This window comes from Heterodontus francisci, chromosome 7, assembly GCF_036365525.1.
Source record: "Heterodontus francisci isolate sHetFra1 chromosome 7, sHetFra1.hap1, whole genome shotgun sequence".
Taxonomy (NCBI): Eukaryota; Metazoa; Chordata; class Chondrichthyes; order Heterodontiformes; family Heterodontidae; genus Heterodontus; species Heterodontus francisci.
Window position 1 is genome coordinate 67,653,633 of NC_090377.1, and position 14,626 is coordinate 67,668,258.

Consider the following 14,626-nt stretch of genomic DNA (forward strand, 5'->3'; position numbering starts at 1 on the left):
TGAGACTTCAGCAATGTACAGTTCAGCAATTCTGACTCCTACCAGTGTCCCTATAACTAGAAATCCATCCTTTTACAGATGCGGTGCATCATTCCGCCCACCCTCTCTGTTTGGTCAGGAAACTCAGAAGTGGAATGTTAATGCAGTGGCTAAATGAAAAGGGCACTCAAATTACAAACGGGTTCCTTATTCACTACCAGTGCCCCTACTACAAGCAGGTCTGTTCTGTTAAGATTTCGCCTTCGCGTCTCAGTAAGAATTCTTCAATCTGATTGAGTAAAGGGACGCACAGTTGCTTACCCACTTCACAAAGGTCCCAGATCCCCTGTAGAGAATGTCGCACTGAAATTGGCTTCTAATTATCACAAGTTGCAGTGTAAAGGCACATAGAAAGTCAATGGGCAAGTGTAAGTGTAATGAACAGTTGGCACCGTTCATTCACCATTGAGCGCAAGATCTGGGCAATTATGTTTCTAGCTTATACTAATTTCTTTCATTACATTAACTGAGAACATAAAAATCCATTTTTGATCAGAGAAATCAATGACCTGACTTCTGCACCTCTCCCTAGTGACTTCATTTTACTGACACACAGGAGCTCCTGAGCATAAAGAGCATATTTACTGCTCTTTCACGATTTGTTCCTCTATGCACAAGGCATGATTCATGCACAGCTTGGGTCCTTGATATTCCCCTTGGCAGATCATATGATTGCTTGAAAAGAAAAACCTTTTGATTTCATATGGACTTTACATTGATTAAGAAGTCTGTGTTCCAAAATCAATATTAACTATCAAGAGAAATATTATCTCGAACTATTTTGTGACAGTAAAAGTTACATATTTTCGATGTTGTAAAGGTTGTGGGATTGTTTTTGTTAAAGCAGAGGAGGTAAAGGGGTGATTTGATAAACCTGTGATGGTATGGGGCAGAATAGATAGGAATACAATATTTCTAGTGCTTGACAAGTCTAGAACGGGGGAAATAGATATAAGATTAAATGTAAGAAATTTAGAACAGAGAGCAGAGTATTCATTTTTATACAGAAGGTTATGAGACTATGGAATACACTACCAGAGTTAGCTGGTTAGTGATTAAAGCAAAGGCCATGCCAGCATTTAATACTAAGTAAAATCGTTGCTTGACGGAAGAGGGAATAAAGGGATATTCCAGCTCTTCCTTTCTCTTCCTTGACCTCTCCATTTCTGAGACAGGCGACCACTACAAATTCACCAACTTCTACAGCCAACTTCCTTACACTTCCTCATACCTCACTTCCTGTAAAAAGCCTATTCCATTCTCCCAGTTTTTCTGTCTCATCTGTTCTGACGATGCCACCTTCCACACCAGTGCTTCAGATATCTCTTCCTTTTTCCTTGGCCAAGAACTCCCCTCCACTATGGTTATCAGGGCCCTGCACTTACACCCTTTCAGAACCATAATAGGGTCCCCCTTGTCCTCTTCTCCCATCCCACTAGCCTCCGCATTCAACAGATTATCCTCTGCCATTTCTGCCACCTCCAGTGTGATTCATTCCCTCCATGACACTTTGGTCCACTCTTCCCATGGTACACCTGCCCATTCACCTCCTCCTTTCTCACCGTCCAGGTCCCAAAACACTACTTCTAGGTGAAACAGCAATTTACTTTTACTTCTTCCAATTTGTATTAAACTGTATTTGCTGTTCTGATGTGATCTCCTCCACATTGTGGAGACCAAAAGAAGATTGGGTGATCACTTGCTTCTGTTCACTTCTGTTTAATCCGCAAGCATGATCCTGATCTTTGCATCCTCATTGGCTACAGGTGAGGTCCCAGAGGACTGGAGAATAGCCAATGTTGTTCCTTTGTTTAAGAAGGGTGGTAAGGATAATCCAGGAAATTATAGGCCGGTGAGCCTTACGTCAGTGGTAGGGAAACTATTAGAGAGGATTCTTCGGGACAGGATTTACTCCCATTTGGAAACAAACGAACTTATTAGCGAGAGGCAGCATGGTTTTGTGAAGAGGAGGTGGTGTCTTACTAATTTGATTGAGTTTTTTGAGGAAGTGACGAAGATGATTGATGAGGGAAGGGCGGTGGATGTAGTCTATATGGACTTTAGTAAAGCCTTCGACAAGGTCCCGCATGGCAGACTGGTGCAAAAGGTGAAGTCACACGGGATCAGAGGTGAGCTGGCAAGATGGATACAGAACTGGCTCAGTCACAGAAGACAGAGGGTAACAGTGGATGGGTGTTTTTCTGAATGGAGGGATGTGACTAGTGGTGTTCCGCAGGGACCAGTGCTGGGACCTTTGCTGTTTGTAGTATATATAAATGATTTGGAGGAAAATGTAGCTGGTCTGATTAGTAAGTTTGTGGATGACACAAAGGTTGGTGGAGTTGTGGATAATGATGAGGATTGTCAGAGGATACAGCAGGAAATAGATCGGTTGGAGACTTGGGCGGAGAAATGGCAGATGGAGTTAATCCGGACAAATGTGAGGTAATGCATTTTGGAAGATCTAATGCAGGTGGGAGGTATACAGTAAATGGCAGAACCCTTAGGAGTATTGACAGAGATCTGGGCATACAGGTCCACAGGTCACTGAAAGTGGCAACGCAGGTGGTTAAGGTAGTCAAGAAGGCATACGGCGTGCTTGCCTTCATCGGTCGGGGCATAGAGTATAAAAATTGGCAAGTCATGTTGCAGCTGTACAGAACCTTAGTTAGGCCACACTTAGAATATTGCGTGCAATTCTGGTCGCCACACTACCAGAAGGACGTGGAGGCTTTGGAGAGGGTACAGAGGAGGTTTACCAGGATGTTGCCTGGTCTGGAGGGCATTAGCTATGAGGAGAGGTTGGAAAAACTCGGATTGTTTTCACTGGAACGACAGAGGTGGAGGGGCGACATGATAGAGGTTTACAAAGTTATGAGCGGCATGGACAGAGTGGATAGTCAGAAGCTTTTTCCCAGGGTGGAAGAGTCAGTTACTAGGGGACATAGGTTTAAGGTGCGAGGGGCAAAGTTTAGAGGGGATGTGCGAGGCAAGTTTTTTACACAGAGGGTGTTGAGTGCCTGGAACTTGCTGCCAGGGGAGGTGGTGGAAGCAGATATGATAGCGACGTTTAAGAGACATCTTGACAAATATATGAATAGGAAGGGAAGAGAGGGATATGGGCCCCGGAAGTGCAGAAGGTGTTAGTTTCAGCAGGCATCAAGATCGGTGCAGGCTTGGAGGGTCGAATGGCTTGTTCCTGTGCTGTACTGTTCTTTGTTCTTTGTTCTTTGAGCTTCCGGTCCCTTGCCACTTTAATACTACATCCCACTCCCACTCTGATTTCTCTGTCCTCGACCTTCTACACTGTTCCATTGAAGCTCAGTGCAACTCAAGGAACAGCACCTCATCTGTCTTCCAGGCAATTTACAGCCTTCTGGCCTTAACATTGAGTTTAACAATTTTAAATCTTAACCACCTTTCGTATTTTCATGCGGACAGCCAGTTCTGGTAATGGAGAATGGTTGCACTGGAGACACTGGGAGTGGAGCAAATGGAGCCTGTAGGGTGGGGATCCTACATTGGTACACAGCTGGTGGGGTAGCCTGCATTCCTGGGATCTACCTGCCTTTGTTCTGCCACAGCCCCGGGTAATAGTAACCCTCTCCATTTTGCCAGATTTTCTATGCTTTCCTCCTCCTCTGCCATTCTTCTGCAACCACTTATACCTGCTCTGGACCCATCTGATTTTTCTGTATTCGTCTCATTATCACCTTCTTTTGTCTTGCACCATCATTCCTTTTGTTATTTAATTATTCCTGCCCTCTTCCCTATCACAGACCTTTCCGTTTTGGTCTTTCTCTGTCCCCCTTTTCTCTGTCACTCTATTGACTTAAAACCTGTTACATATATAACGCTTTCCAGTTCTGAGTAAAAGTCACAGACCTGAAAAATTAACTGTTTCTCTTTCCACAGATGCCTTGTGACCTGCTCTTACAAGTATTTTTTGTTTTTATTTAAGTAATGTTATGGCTCCTTTAAAAAGGAAGCCATATTTTGGTCTAAATCAAGATTATTTATTCAATTTGTAATTCAAAAATGAAATCCGAACTTTTAAAGACTGTTAACATTTTAACAATGATTAATAAATCAATCCTCCAAGCACTCCATTATTCTGCCAATCTCCTTTTCTCATCTGCTCTGCCCAGTTTTAAAGTGACCGGAGTTGCAGTGGTCCTGGTAGGTGGAACCATATTTTTCCCTTTACTACACTCTGCTGTTCTGTTATCTTCAATATGCTAGGATTTAAGAAAAAACACTAAAGTGACCAGGAGAAAAAAATGACAATGTCAGCATTTACTAGATCAGGAACAAATTAGGACTTTGGTGAAGATCTGCTTATGTCAGGAATTTTGCCTAAAATGTGTGGTTCATGTAACTGCATAAAGAGTTTTGAATGAATTAACTTATCTTAGTTAAAAAGACTAGTTTTCTGCACTTAGTTTATCTATAAAAGCACTAAATTCCACGCAATCTTTTTTTAAAGTCTGGGAGTTGCATTGATTTCAGAAATTTCCACACCACGGAAGTAATATATGAAATATATACTGCAACATTTGAATTTTAAAATAATTCATGGGTGTTAGTCATCACAGTGTAATCCTATTTGTACATTTCTCAGTCAGCTGCTCAGCAGTGCTATAACACCTGACCACAGAAGAAAGATTCCTATTAGTAACATGACAAAATGGCAAAAACGTTTCAAGGTACAAATGGTGTTTTTTTTTCTAAATGTCATTCGTTATAAATAACAACAATAATGTGAGATTGTTTTTTGCCTCAAATATTTTGGAATGTTTTAGATGTCGTTGAAGTGTCTTGTTTATTATCTAGTATCATTAGTTGTTGAAAACAGAGGAGGTTGAGGGAAAGGTACCTGATTTTTAGGTCTGCATGAATAATGTGTCTTTATTGTGAACAGCAGCTGTAGCACCAAAATCCATTATCACTTCACCATATGTGCTTGTGTATTAAATGATTCAAGGGCTTCTGTGAAGCTGAAGCAAATTAACTATTTAAGTGCAGAACACCCTATACAGCTTTCAAAATATAGACATCATCATTCATACAATAGCTGTAAAAGAATCATTTTCTGAAAGTTTCTGACACTAAATCCAATGCTGTAGTATTAGTATGATGAACAAACCTATTTTTTTAGTTGCCGGGTTCCTGCACTAAAAGAAGCAATTTTAACCTTATTGTAATTTTCTCTTCACTATTGAAATCCTGCTCTAATACTCTAAAAGCTACAATTATTGAGGATTATTTAGTCCAGGTGCTTTTCGTCCCATTGGCTTGCTTGATAGTTGCTGTTTGCAGAATGGACTAAACGATACAGCCTTATATAACTGATCTGCAAATGGTATTGTTTGATAGTCTTTCAACATCAATTGAGAGCTACCTAAAATTCAAGCTGTACTAAATACAATAAATATGTGAAAACTTGCTCGAACTGCCACTTGCAATGAGTAGGAAATTGGATGAAATAGACTTTCCTGGTCTCATGCTTGAACAATGACTGCTCCTGTTTTTTAACCTACTTGCAATGTATCAGAAAATTTGATGTGTTTTGCATTTTATGTGTAAGGAATTCCAGTTGGTTGCCATGGGGAAAATGTGGTTGATAGCAAAAAAGACTGATGGCAGTGTACCAACATATCTAGTGTTGTTGGAATTCTGACCTTTGGTTTTGGAATTAATCCTTTAATTGCAAGGGAGGTATGAAAGATATGATTATATTAACAGAGGGCACATTTTTACAAGATAACAACTTGCATCTGTTAAATCATTTGCGATGTAGCTATTGATCATTTTGATACAGGTTTTGAAAGTAAACAGTTTGAGGGGTTTTGTCTGCTAAATGGAGACTGTTAGTGTAACCTGAATATCGGAACCAACTAAACAGTTGTTCTTTGTCAGAATTTTCTGTGCACTGGGAGCGACTTGTATTATGAATGAAAGGTGAGTGAATCTCCAGACTTTTTCATGTCAGAAGATTTCCTTAATCTTGTAAAAGATGTATGTAGGGTTTCTTTCCACTAATTGTAATATTTTGTATTAGATTTGTTGGGTTTAACCATACGATTGGAAGACTTGCATGGCATTGTTTTCTGACTTATCTATCAGTCTGAAAATCTATAACTGTTATTGCTGATCAACGTTCCCTGTAAAATTTTGTTGTTCTGTGTGGCCAGTTTTTTCAATGCGCAGTACTTTTGAATTTTTTTGTGTGACTGCAGCCGCACATGTGTGGTATTCAACATAGAACAAGGCCTTCCCAGCTGTTGTGTGGCCGGCCAAGCGTACAGCTAAGAGGGAACATTGTTGCTGATGTACAATCGACTTTTTTTTGGCTCCCATCGGGAATGTTTCTTGAAAGAGTAACGTTTTCTGTTAAAGCACCACACTAATTTCAATACCACAATGTGTTTCAAATAAGTTGTTAGATTAGTAATGTTAGATTAGTAATAGATATCTCAGTTCTTTTTAGTCCTTTTTATTTTAGAGGTCCTAACCATTTGAGTACAGATTATTAAGGGCGATGTAATTGAGGAGATGTTTAAGATGATTAAAGGAGTTGATCGACAGCAGCTACTCCCTCTGGTAGGGCAGTCCAGAATAAGGGGGTTCTACCTTAAACTTAGAGCTAGACCATTCATAAGCGATGCCAGAAAACACTTCAAACATAGTTGGTGGAAATCTGGAATTCCCTCCATGAAAAAGACAAAAAGATGTGGCTAGATCAATTGAAAATATTATTGTTTCAAGTTGCACAAGTCTACAGGGAATGGTGTGGCATCCTGCTGGAAGATGGAGGAAGAGAATTGGGAGAAGGGATCTCAGCAAGAGGCCATAACCATCCAGCATGTATGGAGAGTTATTCTCCTAACTGAATCTCAGCAAGGAGCAGTGTGTGATATGTCTGCATTTCCACAAGGGCCTCTTCACTGAAATCTGCCACCTGCTGCAGCCACACTGCAACCTCAGAGCAAGGACCACATTGGCAGTAGCTGTGAAGGTGACTATGACCATGAACTTTTATGCATCTGGCTCTTTTCAGGGTGGAGCTGAAGATATTTGCAACACCTCGCAGTTTGACATCCACAGTAGCATACACTGAGGTGCTCTATTCATTGAGAGCTAACGACATTTCATTAAAGCTTGCCAGAGAGAAGCAGGTGGATCAAGCACACAACTTTGCTAGGATTGCAAGCTTCCCCATGGTTCAGGCTCCATTGACAGCATGCACATCACTGTGCAGGTGTCGCATGCCAAGTCTACCCTGTACTTCAACCAAAAGGGATTCCACTCCCTCAGTGCCCAGCTGGTATGTGACCAATATGCAGATCAGTGCCCGATATCCTGGCAGCAGTTATGATGCCTTCAGTCTGCTTTTTCATCTGCATTTGAGCCACAACGTCAAACCAAAGAGTAGCTACTGGGCAACAAGGGCTATCTGCTGACCATATTGTTGATAACTCTGGTGCGCAAACACACACACATGAGCAGCATGCATACAATAAGAGCTATGCTGCCACATGAAATGTAATTGAGCAGACCATTGGCATGCTGAAACAACCCTTCTGCAGCCTGGACTGCTGTGGAGGAGCCCTGCAGTACTAAATAGAGTGGATATTATGATTCATTGTAGCCTATTGCATGCTGCTGAACCTCGCCATCATGAGGGGCCATCAGCTTTATGGCGAATAGCTCAGGAGCATCAGCGAGATGAGGAGAAGGAAGATGAAGAGGAAGAGGGAGGGAACAGGCAACCTAGACAACCCGTATCTGCCTGAGCTGTCTGTGAAAAACTAGTAACCGTGCCTCCAGATCCCCATTCACCAACAGTCCCAAACGTTACCTTCCCTATGTCACTGACCATCACAACATCCACTTGGTCAGAATGCAAAAACAAAAGCACACAACAAATATTCCAAACCAAATTTATAAATCAAACCATTCCATGTTATATACAAATGTCAGCTAATCACCCTTGTGTATTCCCTCAGTGCCTGTCTTCCGTGTGCCTTTGTTTGTCCTAGTGTTGCTATGCAATGCTACCCCAGTGACTTCAGCATAGCAGGTGGAAGGCTGCTGACTTTCACCAGTGAGACTGCAGATGACTTTGGAGGACAACCTCAAGCAGCTCTGGGCCTCGATGGCCCAACTGTGGACTGTACCGTCTCAGCATGGGTGGCAGCAGTCTGGGTCAGTTGGCTGACGGGCAACAGCAAGGGCGCTAATGGTGTGGCAGTGATTGGAGGACGAATATTGCCATCCTGAGAGAGGACAGCAGGGTCGTGCTCCATGGAGTGACTGCCACTCTCCCATGGCATCACCTCAACAGTTCTTGTAATCTGTTGCAAACCCCCTTTTCACACTGTGTAATTTATAGCCATGATGGCAACAGTCTGAGCTTGTGTGGTAGCAAGCTGCCCTTGCATGACTTTAGTCTAGGCTTCCACTGCAGCACTAAACTTCTGATGGAAACTGCCTGTGCTGCAATGGAAGCTGAGACATCATGGTTAGGTCCACAAGTGTGCTGATGAATTTGGGCAGCACTTCCATGCTTAAATGGATGGGTTGCAAGCTCTGCACAAAGCCCAAGTTGATGGCAGCCTCCTCCTTGCTCCTTGATATTGAACGCAGGCTGTCTGGCAGGCTTCCCAATGCACCAAGCATTTTGTTGTGCATACCCATCAGCCACCTTCTGTAGGCTGTCCCATTGAAGTCCTCACCTGAGTCCTGTGCAGCAGAAACTGTATGTGACCTCACCATCCGTTGAGCTGTCATCTGTGTTATTCATGCCCCCTGTCCTGCCTGCCGCCCCATTTATCTGATGTCTCACCACGTGCACGTGCAGATTCCATCTCTACACTATTCTCTAAATTACCCACATTGTCTGGATCTGAGCTGTTGGCTGCAAGTGTGAAATCAGGCGACAGGAGTGTGTCTTCATCATCGCGGTCTTCTTGCTGTTTCTCTACTGCCTGACCAGGTTGTGTCTCTTGGGTATCAGAAAGGAGAAAGTTACATGGGTAAGGTTGTGGCAGGGGGAGGGCGGGAAAGTAAGTGATGCATGCTTACACCATCTGCAACTTGTAAATTAGAGATTGTGGGATGAGGGAGAGGTGAGATGTGGGAAGGATGATTATGTATGAGGATACAGTCATCTTTGATGGGTTCAGTATCTCCGCTGGCCACAGCTCAACAATGGGCATCCCAATAATGGTCAGCACCATCCCTTCCATGGGGGTAGGATATGCAGGCTTGCCTGTTCCCCTCCAATTAGCTCCTTCCAACTTGTCCTTCAAGAGAGAGGGAAGAGTGTCAGCATCGTCCAATCCACTTGGCTAATGGGGCTGTCATGGTTGAACGGTTGGCAGTGCCTGCAAGCTGAGATGTGGGTGTGAGACTTGCAACAGTGAAGTATGTGAAGGTGCAAACCAAAATGGATGTCAGGTATGAGCCCCGATTTATAGAGATTGTTGGTGAGTGATGCGGGAGTGGTGAATTGAGCAGTATCTGAGGCTCGTGGTGCAGTTCGGAGGATATGGCATTTGAAGATGCATTCATTGATCTCACTTGTGTGGGGTCATTGAACTTTTTGCAGCACTGCCTTGGGGTCCTCGGGGCTTGATTCCTGGCATTAACCTCCATGGCTATCTGTTCCCACTGCCATCTGAGCACGTGTCTAGAGGGCCTCAGATTCAGGAAACCTCTTTTCACCTCCTCCACCAAGGCCTTCAATGCAGCATCCAGAAATTTTCATGCCTGGTCTCTTTCAGGATGTGCATTCTTCACTCTTTCCCAGGTCAGAATCAGTTGTAGATGACTTCTAGCATCTGCTGCAGTCACAATGCACCTCCCCTTTAAGAGAGGTAGGCTGGCTTTAAGTAGTCCAGGCTAGCTTTAAGTGGTGCTCGCCTCTCTCGATTCTGGGTCCCCTGCTGAGGCATGCAGCCAGTCACCAATGTGGTTAGTGTTCACTGCATGTTGCAATCATGTTAATCAGCAGGCAGCACGAATCTGGCCTGCTGCCTGCATCACATTGAACGGGGAATCACGTATTGCAATCCCTGTGCTTGTTTTTGGCAGCAATCAAATTTAGCCCCCAATATATCTCTAACATAACTAGAATTACAGAAATGGCTGACACTAGAGCACTTTTAATTCATGATACCAATAGAATGAGAATTTACACATTTATTTTTATACAGAAATACTCCAGCAATGCTTAGTACCATTTTATAGGTTGAAAACTGCTAATATAATGAGCCCTTTTAATTGCTGAAGCTTATTCTTTGCCTACTTTTCAAATAATAGTTCCTAATACCTTCTTAGAGAATTTGATTCAATGTCTATGATACTGTAGCAGGCAAGAACAGCGAATTAAATGAGGGTGTGGTAAATGGTGGCATTGTGGTAATGTTACTGGACTAGTAATTCATAGGCCTGTACTAATCCTCCGGAATGTGAGTTCAGATCCCACCATGGCGCAGCTGGAGGAATTTAAATTCAATAGTTAATAAAATCTGGAATTAAAAGCTAGTATCAGTAATGATAACCGTGAACCTACCGGATTGTCAGAAAAACCCATCTGATTCACTAATGCCCTTTAGGGAAGGAAATCTGCCGTCCTTACCTGGTCTGGCCTACATGTGATTCCAGACCCATAGCAGTGTGGTTGACTCGTAACTGCCCTCTGAAATGGCCTAGCAAGCCACTTAGTCGTATCAAACTGCGACAGAAAAATCAAAGAATAAAATCGGATGGACAACCCGGCATCGAGCTAGACACCGGAAACATCCAAGACACACCCAGCACATTCAACCCTTCAAATTCCTTCTCATTAACATCTGGGAAATTGTACCATAATTGGGAGAGCTGTCTCACATACTAGTCAAGCGACAGCCTGACCCAGTCATACTCACAGAAGCATAGCTGAGAGCAATGCCCTAGACTCCTCCATCACTATCAGAAGTGGCAGCACCGTGATATACAGACAGGAGGGAGTGGTCCTGCGAGTCCTCAACATTGAATCTAGGCCCCATGAAGTCTCATGATATCAGGTCAAACATGGGCAAGGAAACCCCCTGCTAATTGCCACCGACCACCCTCCCTCAGCTGATGAATCATTTCTCCATGTTGAACACCATTTGGAAGAAGCAGTGATGGTAACAATGGCACATTTGTACTCAGGGTGGGGGACTTCAATGTCCATCACCAAAGAGTGGCTCGGTAGCACCACTACTGACTGAACTGGCTGAGTCCTGAAGGACATATCTGGCAGACTGGGCCTGTGGCAGGTTGCAAAAGAATCAACGAGGGAAAAACCTGCTTGACTTCGTCCTTAGCAACCTACTTGTGTCAGATGCATCTGTCCATGACGGTATTGGTAGGAGTGATAACCACACAGTCCTTGTAGGATAGATTCAGAACAGATCTGGCAGCTCAAAACTGGGCATCTATGAGGTGCTGTGGGCCATCAACAGCAGCAGAAATGTATTCAGCCACAATCTGTAACCTCATGGCCCAGCATATCCCTCACTCTACCATTATCTTCAAGCCAGGAGATCAACACTGGTTCAATCAGGAGTGCAGGAGAGCATGCCAGGAGCAACACCAGGGAGACCTAAAAATGAGGTGCCAACTTGGTGAAGCTACAGCACAGGACTACAAACATGTTAAACAGCAGAAGCAGCATGCAATAGACAGAGCAAAGCGATTCCATGACAAACGGATCAGATCTAAGCTTTACTGTCCTGCCACATCCAGTCGTGAATGGTGGTGGACAGTTAAACAACTGTCCCCATCCTCAAACATCCCCATCCTCAATGATGAGTGTCCTCAGCATGTCAGTGCAAAAGATGAGGCTGAAGCATTTGCAACCATCTTCAACCAGAAGTGGTGAGTGGATGATCCATCTCTGCCTCCTCCTGAGGTCCCCAGCATCACAATATCGATCTTCAGTCAATATGATTTACTCCTACGTGATGTCAAGAAACAGTTTAAGGCACTGGAAACAGCAAAGGCCATGGGCTCTGATAACATCCCAGCTATTGTACTGAGGACTTGTGCTCCAGAACTAGCCGTGCCCAGCTGTTCCAGTACAGCTACAACACAGACACCTACCTGACAATGTGAAAAATTGTCCAGGTATGTCTGTCCACAAAAAACAGGTCAAATCCAATCTGGTCAATTATTGCCCCATCAGTCTGCTTTCAATCATCAGCAAAGTGATGGAAGATGTTGTTGACAGTGCTATCAAGTGACACTTACTCAGCAACAACCTGCTCACCGATGGTCAGTTTGAGTTCTGCCAGGGCCAATCGGCTCCAGACTTCATTACAGCCTTGGTGCAAACATGGACAAAAGAGCTTAATTCCAGAGGTATGGTGAGAGTGACTGCATCAAGGCAGCATTTGACGAAGTGTGGCATCAAGGAGCCCCAGCAAAATTGGAGTCAATGGGAATCGGGGAAAACTCTTCACTGGTTGGAGTCATACTTAGTACAAAGGAAGATAGTTGTGCTTGTTGGAGGACAATCATCTCAGCCTTAGGACATCCCTGCCCTCCATCGTACGGTCAGAAATGGGGATGTTTGCTGATGATTGCACAATGTTCAGTACCATTTGCAACTCCTCAGATACTGAAGCAGTCTGTTCCCACATGCAGCAAGACCTGGACAACATTCAAACTTGGGCTGATAGGTAGCAAGTAACATTCATGCCACACAAGTGCCAGGCACAACCATCTCCAAGAGGAGACCATCTAACCATCATGCCTTGATGTTCAACGGTATTACCATTGCTGAGTCTCCCACCAGCCTGGGGGTTACCATTGACCAGAAACTTAACTGGACCAGCCATATAAATACTATGGCTACAAGAGCAGGTCAGTGGCTGGGAATTCTGTGGCAATTAACTCACCTCCTGTTCCCCAAAACCTGTCCACCATCTACAAGGCACAGGTCAGGAGTGTGATTGAATACTGTCCACTTGTCTGGATGAGTGCGACTTCAACAACACCAAGAAGCTTGGCACAATCTAGGACAAAGCAGCCCACTTGATTGGCAACCCATTCACTCCCTTCACCACCGACACACAGTGGCAGCAGTGTGTACCATCTACAAGATGTACAGCTGCATTTCACCAAGGGTACTTTGACAGCACTTCCAAATCCACAACCTTTATCACCTAGAAGAACAAGAGCAGCAGACGCACGGGAACACCCTCACCAAGTCACACACCAACCTGGCTTGGAACAAAAAGCCATTCCTTCACTGTCATTGGGTCAAAAACCTGGAACTCCCTTCCTAACAGCACTGTGGGTGTACCTACATCACATGGACTGCAGTGGTTCAAGAAGGCGGCTCACCACCACCTTCTCAAGGACAATTAAGGATGGGCAATGAATTGCCGGCAATGCCCACATCCCATGAATGAATAAAAAAAATCCTCTTCCTGTTGTGTAGTGTTGATTCAGATAGTGCTTAATGGGGTTTAGTGGTGACAATTAACCCTTTGGGTATTGAAAGAACTTTTCAGCACTAAGAGCACAAATCTATTTTAAATGTTGTGCAATATTGCAGATCTAGATTTTGGAATTTTGAATATTGTAAAGTAGAATTCTGACTGATCGAAAATGGTTTTACCCAAACTAAAGGAATCACATTTGTCAATGAGTTACAATTAATTCAACCTGCCATTTCAACTTAAAGTATAAACATTGGGCACTCAAGCAATTGTTAAATAAATAACATATTTCAGTGAATCCAAAACCAGTGCTTTCCATTTGCTCATCAATACTGGTAGCCAACAATGCTTTCTTACATTGCCTTGGATACCAGATGGAAAAAGCTTAGCTCCACTCCTTGATTTATACAAAGTACAAAGCAAGCTGGCTGATAAATTTTCTATCACTGTATTAAATGCCTACATATATAAAAGGTTGAAAAAACAGCAACTTGCATTTATATAGCATCTTTAATGTAAGAAATGACACCAAGTTTGGAAGTAGAGGGTAGAGGCTAGGAGGGCTGACTAAGCTTGGTCAGAGATGTGTTTTGAGGAGGTTTATAAAGAAGGAACAAGAGATAGAGCTGTTTAGGAAAAGGAGTTCCAAAGGTCAGGGCCAAAGCACTGAAAACTGGCATCAATTGTGCCTGAAGGAAAGGGAATGCACAGAAGATTGGATTCAGCAGAACATTCTGTATGGGAGAAGATGTAGAGCAGAGGAGATTGCAGAGATATTGAAGGACTTGTACATGAAGAGAAGAAGTATGAATCAAATGCTTTGTGATACTCATAACCACTGAGAGGTAAGTGGGACTTAGGGCTAAATTTTCCTGTGGTCTACGGGACCCCATGTCAGGGCCAAATGGGTATTCCGAGCCTGCACTTGCCGACAGCAGGACCAGCTCAGCAATCTTCCAGGAGGTGGCCTCCTAAGTGGCTGCCTCCGAGCTTGCTGTCCTATTAAGGACGGCAGGTGGGCTCCTGATGCTGCTGATCTAATCAGAGGGCCGGCAGCTCTGGAGCCTCAGCAGCCCCACCGGGAGAGGTGGGCGCAGCTGAAGCAAGTT

General features: G+C 43.7%; 1 protein-coding gene across 10 annotated transcripts in view; it reads left to right on the top strand.

Annotated features, from left to right (window-relative positions):
* Positions 1–14,626, top strand: part of kalrna (kalirin RhoGEF kinase a) — a 980,827-nt gene that overhangs the window by 118,838 nt on the left and 847,363 nt on the right. Inside the window, exon 1 of one of the 10 annotated variants that reach the window (XM_068035336.1) lies at positions 5,915–6,000. The exons of the other annotated variants lie outside the window; for them this stretch is intronic. Within the exon in view, the coding sequence (XP_067891437.1) occupies positions 5,994–6,000 (7 nt within the window). The 5' untranslated portion in view covers positions 5,915–5,993. Of the gene's footprint in view, positions 1–5,914; positions 6,001–14,626 lie in introns of those variants that run through there. 10 annotated transcript variants of the gene reach the window in all.